Source organism: Vitis vinifera, chromosome 19 (genome assembly GCF_030704535.1).
Source record: "Vitis vinifera cultivar Pinot Noir 40024 chromosome 19, ASM3070453v1".
Taxonomy (NCBI): Eukaryota; Viridiplantae; Streptophyta; class Magnoliopsida; order Vitales; family Vitaceae; genus Vitis; species Vitis vinifera.
The window spans coordinates 10,078,324-10,087,305 of NC_081823.1; the positions used below are offsets into that span (position 1 = coordinate 10,078,324).

An 8,982-nucleotide genomic window follows, 5' to 3' on the forward strand; every position below is an offset into this window, starting at 1 on the left:
AGTGTATGAGGATTGAAAAACCTAGTTAGTGGGATAATCACTAGTCTGATAGTACCATCTCATTGGTTAGTCTCTTATGAATTGAAGGATGATCCGTTTCTAAAGATCCCATAGTTTGGGAAAATAAAATTTTTTTATACCTATATATTTTAAGATTATATTATGTGTTATGTCACTTTCTTTTATATATATATATATAAATAAATTGTTAGTATATTCCTTACTAAGCTAAAGCTCACTACTTTTGCTTTTGAAAACCTTTTTAGGTTCCCCAAATGTAGATGGAAATGAGTGACACTGAATGTAGGAGGGGTTGTTGTTAGTTTAGTTTACGTTTGGCCTTAAAGCCTTTGTTTGGATATGATGATTTGGACCATGTGTTATGTTTTAATTATCAAGTTAATTTGAACAAAATTAGTATTTCATAATTATGTGAATCATGAAACTTCTATCTTAGAAAGATAATTTTAACTCCATGAACTCACTCTTAAGGGGAATGTATGAATTTTGTTCTTTTTTATTATTTAATCATTTTTGCATATTTTACCTTTATGTTGGACATCCAAAATTGATAAGGTTAGCCCTAGCCTCAGGACATAGGGTGTTACACTATATACATAATATGATTTGAAATAATGTAATTTAAATATGATTTGAAATAGATTGCAATAATGTAATTCAAATAAGTCTATTATAATAGTAGTTTTTTTTAATCTTTGGATCATAACATTTGATAAACCTTTTGGTTTTGGCCAAAATTTAACATTTTAAAAAATAATTATTGGTTTTTGTTATTAAATAGAATTGAAACAAAATGAACTTCATTGTTATTAAGCTGAAGTACATGATTTCTTTCAATTAATTCAACTTTTAATAGATGAGAATTCATTACATGGATTCAATCGTATACACCCTGAAGTTGACAGCAAATTTATGGGAAGGATAAAAGGAATGAAGGCTTATAATTTTATATTTTGGTGTAGCATTCGACACAAGAAAAGTATTCAAGAACAAAGGTGTTTGTTTTTTCAACTTCCTTTCAAACCTTAAGTAGTTTGTTTTTCTTTACTTTTTCTTGATTTATTACTTATTTTTTTAAAATTTGATTAAATAAAAAAAGATAAAATATTTGATTTTTTTTAATGCTACAAAGAGTTAAACGTACTGTCATAATTACAGGAACTTGTTGGATTTTTTTTTTTAGTTACTTTTTAACACTTAATAGAAATACAATATTAAAAAATAAACTAGTTTAATGCTTAACGCTATCAAGCAATATTTAGTTTTAAATTCCATTTAGAATTAAGTGAAAGAAAACAAACACCGCCTATGTTTATAGTATAGCATGTGTTTTAAAAAAATTTCAAACTCATCCCTAACCTATTTATTTAAATTTCAATCTCGTCTCGTTGTCATCTCTACAAGTACATATTAAAATGTGGGTTCCACACAAATAAATTAATGTGGTGGCTGTGTTGGAGACATGCTTAGAATATGATATAATGGGAGTATGAGAATATATACAAAACATAGAAGTAGGGATCTCCAAAAAGCCCGCGGCCCGCGGCCCGCTTTAGGCCCGGCCCGGCCCGTAGGCCCGCCCGTAGGCCCGGCCCGTAGGCCCGCCCATTTAAAAAAAAAAACTACAAAAATAAAAAGTATTAAAAAAAATATTCATTTCAAAATTTTATTCATTGAATGTATAATTACATTTAAAAATGTGGGAAAATTTTACATCACTACAAAATAAATACATCCCAACTAGGTTGGCACCTATTTATTTGTCAATCATTTGTATTTTTCAACCACAAAAAATAAAATAAAAATATAATATACATTTAGTCATTATTTTCTGGCGGTGATGGCGAACTATCATGCATCCATGAAGATCTTGATAGTTTTAAAGATTCCATATCGGCAAGCATCTCTGTTTCTCGAATGAAATCGTACATCCTTTTTTCTGCAATTTCCCAATCTTTTACACATATCCCTGCTTCAATAACGTCTGGCGCTAAGTTGCATCGTTTTTTACTAATAACTCTTCCACCTGCACTAAAAGCAGCTTCTGATGCAACTGTACTCACAGGAACTGTTAGTACATCACGAGCAATTATAGAAAGCATAGGATATTTGTGTTGATGTGATTTCCACCATATTAAAATATCAAAATCTTCTTGATCTTCAAATGGAATTATATCAGTATTAAGATATTTATCTAAATCAGATGTATTATTTGGAGAACTATTTGTTGTCTTTTTTCGACTTTTCAACATTTCTAGAGCTCCTTTATAAAAAGATGAGGAGTTTGTAGATGTAGGTGGTAATTTATTAGTATTAATATCATTACCATATTTTTCTTTATAATAGTTATATAAATTATATAATAATGAATTTATTTCATTTTTAATTTCTTCAATTTTTATTTGGTCATTAAAATAAATAATTGTTAACCATTCATCCAAAGCTTCAAATTTCAATCTAGGGTCCACAATTAAAGCAATATAAAAAATTAAAGGTATTTCTCCCCAATATTTTCTAAATTTTTCTATCATTGCAAATATTGTATCATTAAATATTTCAAAACTTAAATATTTTTGAAGTACAATAAAAATATTAGTTATTTGCATAATAACTCGATTTGAAGTTGGATAATATACACCACAAAAAATGTTTGTTGAAGTATCAAAAATTTCAAAAAGATCTCTTAAAAGATCCGCAACATGCCAATCATAATCACTTAATGCATAAATATCTGCTTCACAATCATTGTTAAGTAATTGTATTTCATATAATTCGACTACTTTTCTATATTATGTAATATTTTGTAAAAGTTTATATGTGGAATTCCATCTAATGGCCATATCCAAATTTATATTTTTTCTTTTCATATTTAACATTTTGCAACAATCAAAAAATAATTCATGTTTTGCTTGAGAACTATTAATACTATATGCAATGCCTCTAATTTTTTCCAATGTATCATCAACATTTTTTAATCCATCCTTTACAATTAAATTTAAAATATGTGCACAACAACGCACATGAAATATTTTAGCATGATCATCTTTTACTTGCCAATATAGTTTTAGTCTATTTATTGCTGCATCATTATTAGCAGCATTATCTAATGTTACTGTCAATATTTTATCACGAAGGCCTAAATTTATAATTTCTTCATTTATTAAAGCTGCTATATTTTTACTACTATGTGGAGCATTTATTAATTTAAATGAAATTATTCTTTTATTTAATTTCCATTCATTATCAATGTAATGAGCAGTTATACATAAAAAACCAGTGTGAGTTAAAGATGTCCAAATATCAGATGTTAAACAAATATTTCCTTCAAAATTTGCAAAAAAAATTTTTAAAATTTCTTTTTGTGTATAAAATTTTTTCATAATATCTCTTTTAACTGTATTTCCAGACAAACCTTTAAATTGAGGATTAATACCTCGTTGAATTGTTCCTACAAAATCATGAGTTTCCATCATGTTGAAAGGTTGTTCTGCTCTTATTAAATAATCAATCATTTCTTCACGACAATTAGATTCATCATAAAAAAATGTTTTTAAATTTCCACTTTCATTTTTACCTAATTGCATATAATTTCTAATATCTACATTATTTTTAGTTTTACAATTTTCGTGATGTCTTTTTAAATGACTTGTGCCTGCATTTGAGCCACCAGTAAGAAATTTATTACAAATTTTACATTTTGCTTTTATTTCTTTTTTATTATTTTCTAAAATTATTTCTACTCTATCAAAAAAATTCCATATATTTGAAGTAAATTTTTTGTTTGATGATATTTCATCACATGGACTAGATGAAGAAGCACTTGTTGTCATATTATAATTATTGATAAAATATTATGCCAAAAATAATAAAGTAATAAATATAAAAAAAATGTAACAAAAAAATAAAGTAGTAGGGGTGAAGTATGTTACTCAATTAGAGAACCGATGTAGAAATTCCTAGCAAATTTGAACTCTTGGAGCCACCAATGCTTGTTTTGCACCACCAACAATATTGTATAATTTGAGGAAAAAATAAAAGAATTTAAAATATTGTAGAATGTGAGAGAAATAGAGAGAGAAATAGAGAGAATTTGATGAAAAAATGAAAAGGGAGAAGATGTATTTATAGGAAGGTTTTTTTTTTAAAAAAAAAAAAAAATTGGCCATGTGACCGTTGCCCAACGGTCACATGGCAGCTAGGAGCATGGGTTGGAGCTCCAACGGTCACATGACCGTTGGAGCCTTTAATTTTTTTTTAAAAAATAATATACTTTATGTTATATATATATAACTAACTCTAACATTTAACACAAAAGTAACGTGGCTCAATTGGTTAGAGCCTTTACATTGAACCATGAGGGGAGGGGTTCGAATCCCCTCCTCTCCATTCATTTCTAAAGCCATTTTGGCTTATTTAAAAAAGCCCAAGGCTTGGCCCGCCAGCCCGGGCCGCAGGCCGAAGATTTTTCCCTGGCCCGGCCCGGCCCGAGCTGGGCCGCGGGCCTCCTATTTACGGCCCGGCCCGGCCCGCCCGTTGGAGACCCCTACATAGAAGCATAGAAAACATATAAATAAATGAAACTTTGAAATCATAAGAAATGCTTAGGATCGTAAGATATCATGCTTATGCTTTTGTTGTGTTAATATAATGTCTAGTGACTTATCTAAAAACCAAAGCACAATGTTTCATGCGCATTGTGCCTTTGTGATAACAGGTACTTTGATTACAAGATTACAGGATTTCTAAGCACAAAACCTTATTTAACTTTTGTACGGTACAATGCCAATCATAGAATTGCCCTGCAATATCACCAGAATTCGCCCTTTTCCCCTTTGCTATATAAAAACCTTTGCATCTTCAAAGATTTCCTCTATAGACCACATCCACACATTCATTCCGCACCAACATTCATTGTATTAATTACAAAAACAAAGTTTCAAACTCCTCCCACTTGGATCATTTCATAAATCTGTAGCTAGGCTTCTCAATTGGTTTTTTATGCCCAAATTTGTAAGTTTTGCTGGGACTGCAGTTGAAGTTATTGTCACCCCCAAAGCCATACTTGGTGCGGTACCCTGGGTAGTCCCTAAAATTAAAGGGCACTTCTTCTATAAGTCGAAGCCCAACTCTTGAGGCTAGAAATTCCAAATTCCACTCATAAAAGAAGCCATTGCTTTTGTGAGTAATGTGGATTTCTCCATCTATGTGAATCAACTTCTTCGTATTTTCTAAAAACTGCTGTACCAGCATCCGATGTCGCCTGCAAGAATTAACAATGATATAGAAGGAAAATTTTCATGTAAGAATTGGGTTCATGAATTCATAGGAGCTTTTCAAAGAAAGAATCTACCAACCAGATCTCATCCTCTTTGGGTTCATCGGGAAAAAATCCAGCAAGTGGGAAGTTGTAAACAACTCGATCAAAACGCATGCATTTGAATGGGAAAACGTTTGCCATTTTGGTGGCATCAACATCATGCATGACCTTAGCACCCAAGCTCCGGAGTTTATCGATGTTGGACAAGGCATGCCTATAGTTTGTGCTCAAAAACTCTGAAAATTGCAGCTGATAGTCATCAGTTAAGGTCATAAGACAAACCCCAAATGGGTGCTGGGGCACATGCTAATCAAGGTTTACTCAGGACTAGAATGAGAAAATACCCAAATCAATCAAAATCATGGCATTCATGAGAAATACTCAAAGAAGATTACCAACTTATAGTTCAGGATTTCTTGTTTGTTACCTATAGAATCAAGAGAAGTAGCGGTTATGTTTGTAGCAGAAGCAAAAGCCACAGCCAAAGACGCAGAGAATGAGAAGTCCCCTTCACCCACCAGCAATATTTTGTACTCACTGCTGTAGTGCTTTATCCATCTTACTCTAAGCTTTCCTTCCTCTAGGTCTTCTTCACAGCTGCCACAGTCCCACCAATTTTTTCCTACCACTCCTCTGGTTCGTTCTTCGTTTTCTTCAATTATGTTGTAATGGTGGAGCCGTGCAGAAACTTGATTCTCATCACCTACAACTTGGTTTTTAAATTTTGCAGGAATTAACAGATCCAATGCATCATCAGACCTGGAATTGCTGCGTGGGTCCAAGCTCAGTGGAAAACCCAGAGAGTTTCGCTGCGATGCACCATTGATGCCTGAGTTGCTGCTTGGGACAGAGCTCAGTGGAAGAGTCACTGGATTTGGCTGGAAATGGGATGCACCACTCACGCTAGAGTGGCTGCAGGAGCTAGAGAGTAGTGAAGGATGAGTCTGTATCTTTGGCTGAGCATGAGAAGTACCACTTGGCCTGGATAGGCCACACGAGTTGGAGCTGAATGGCTGAGGAGTCTGCACTGGTTTTGGGTAAAAATGGGTTGTGCTGGATTGGTTGCATGAGCTAGAACTTAGCTGTTGGTGAGTCTCTAGTTTTGGCTGGACAGGGGATGATACAGTCGTGCTGGAGAGGCCACATGAGCTCAAGTTGAGTGGCCGATGAGTCTGCACTGGTTTTGGGTAAAAATGGGTTGTGCTGGATTGGCTGCATGAGCTAGAACTCAGTTGTTGGTGAGTCTCTAGTTTTGGCTGGACAGGGGATGATACAGTCGCGATAGAGAGGCCACATGAGCTCGAGTTGAGTTGATGATGAGTCTGTAGTGTTGGCTGAAGACGTGATGCACCACTTGTTTTGGAGTGGGTGAATGGGTTAGAGCTAGAGCTAGAGTTAGAGCTAGAGCTCAGTGGAGGCGTAGGATGAGTCCGTAGATTTGTCTGCAATGTGTAGTCCCTACATGATCCTAAACTCGGTGGAGAAGTAATTGGATTTGGTTGCAACGCAGGCCTTGAGCTTGAAGAGTTGGTGTCTGAGCCCAATCTCGGTGGAGAAATCAGGGGTAGTCTTTCACTTGGCTTCTTTTTATCATCTTTTTCACCCCACAACCAGCGAATAATAATGGAGAGAATTTGACCCATTGAATCACCCGTCCCCCTTCTTTTTCTTCTTTTTCTTCTTCTTCTTCATCTAGGAGCCTGTAAACATAGAAATGTCCCTTGTCATGAAAACCATGCGGGCGTGCACTGCAATGTCAATGGACTTGACACAGGTCCCACCAACATTGCATTAAATTTTCCTTCTCGGACAAGTAAGATAAGGAATGCCTCTGCCACATACTGTTGAGAAATATAAGAAGATATTACCCACAAAGCCTATCATGTTAAATCAGGTATCATTTCATATCAAATCATTGTAGCCTGCTTGACTACTCCAATTCCCAAGCCTTTCTCCTCCTTTTTGAATGTTGATTCCATCAATGTCTAGTTTCTAGTGATCTAGGGTTGGGTGAGTCTTTCTCTGCCATATCAGACTGAGACATTAATAATGGGATTCTTTTTTTCTTTTCAAATCAATATGACTCAAATGCAACATTCATTCTATTCGGGATTCAAATTGTCAACAAATGAACCAAAAATCATCTTCACAGCCAAATCTACAACTACTAAACATCTTTTCCCTGTAAAACTAGTAAAATTTCCATCCAGACATGTTGATTAACTATAGAAGAACATGCTTCTGCATTCATCCCCATCTAAGTTCAGCATTTTAGCAGAAACTCAATATGAAAAAACAGAATGACAGAAAGGGTAAAAGGGCGTCAATATCAATACCATGAATGCAGATGAGCTTGTGGATGATGAGAGCTTTGTTGAGACCAGAGATCAAAGCTCCCAAATCAGAGTTTTCCCACCAAAGATCGGACGAGATCAAACACTAGTGATGCTTGGCTTGCAGGAGATCCATCAGTGTTGGGTGTGAGAGATGAGAGTTGTCCTGAGAGTGAAGGGGGAGCAATATCAGAAGGTAAAGAAGTTTCCCATGATTCGTACGTCCAAAGACTTGGTTGGACTTGGCCATTTTTATGCTACGTGGAGGCACTCTATTCGGATTAATAAAGTGATAAAAGAAAAAAATTAGGAAAGAAGTCCATTGCATCAAAGAATTTGATACCCAAAGTCATGGAAGTAATTAAAACAGATTGATGATGATGATGGTTGTACCAAACAGCATTTGATACCCAACCCACCAATCATAAAATTCAGTGACATGGGAGTGTATAAAGCAAAATAAGATATACTAAAATTATTTTAAAATACTTTATATTTCCAAATAATCTTTTATTTGGGGAAATGAAAACAAAGTTGAAGAATTATTCTAAAACAATTTATTCATTTTAAGATTTTTTTTTTCTTTCACTTGGTAAATATATCATAATTTTAAAAATTATTCTATTATTTAATTTGTATTATTTAATACTTATCATTATAAAAATAAATATGCACTTAAATATTTATAAAAATAAACATTACTTATTTTTTGTAAAAATTTTCATAAAGCTTACCGTTGGTCTAGCGATACCAATCTCTTTGTTTATTGCTGCCTTTTAGGTTTGATTTCTCATACTCCTCTTTTCTACATATACCCATCCCACATTGAAACCTTATACAAACATTTCCTACCATAGATTACATATGAGCTTGGCATAGAAATTAGTTACTTATAATGTGGCCCATCAAAATAAATGTATTTGGGCTGTACAGCTTTTAGGGCTACAAAAGGTGTTAATTTTGCCGGTCAAATTTTGAAAACATTTAGAATCAATAGAGGGGTTCACATTTTCTGTACAAAAATATTCTTAATTTTTGTGTATTCTTCGATAAAGAACTCTATGTATTTTCAATAAAGTTGAAATCGTACAACATATTCTTAATTTGAGGCATTGACATATTATGGACCCTGCATTTTGACTCATGCGCTTCCACTCGAATGGCGTGACTCGTTTTTCTATTTTGAAAAAATGATTTATTATTATTATTATTTTTTTTAGAAAATGACTTAGAATCGCTACTTATTTTTGTTTTATTTTTAAAGGGTAAATAAAATAAGAAAGAAAAACTCTAAGTATGACCCATTATTTG

General features: G+C 33.4%; 1 protein-coding gene across 2 annotated transcripts; it reads right to left on the reverse strand.

The window, feature by feature from the left end:
- Positions 1-4,859: 4,859 nt before the first annotated feature.
- LOC100853612 (uncharacterized) lies at positions 4,860-7,908 on the reverse strand. 2 transcript variants are annotated; one of them, XM_059735460.1, is made up of 5 exons: positions 7,675-7,908; positions 6,657-7,038; positions 5,766-6,587; positions 5,376-5,574; positions 4,860-5,281 (listed from the first exon to the last, which is right to left on the reverse strand). In XM_059735460.1, the coding sequence occupies exons 2-5, from the start codon at positions 6,979-6,981 to the stop codon at positions 4,978-4,980; spliced, it is 1,650 nt and encodes a 549-aa protein (XP_059591443.1). In that variant the 5' UTR covers positions 6,982-7,038; positions 7,675-7,908; the 3' UTR covers positions 4,860-4,977. The 2 variants fall into 2 exon arrangements, with proteins under 2 accessions (XP_059591443.1, XP_003634763.1); XM_003634715.4 differs by having other exon boundaries at positions 5,766-7,038.
- Between the last annotated feature and the right edge of the window lie 1,074 nt (positions 7,909-8,982).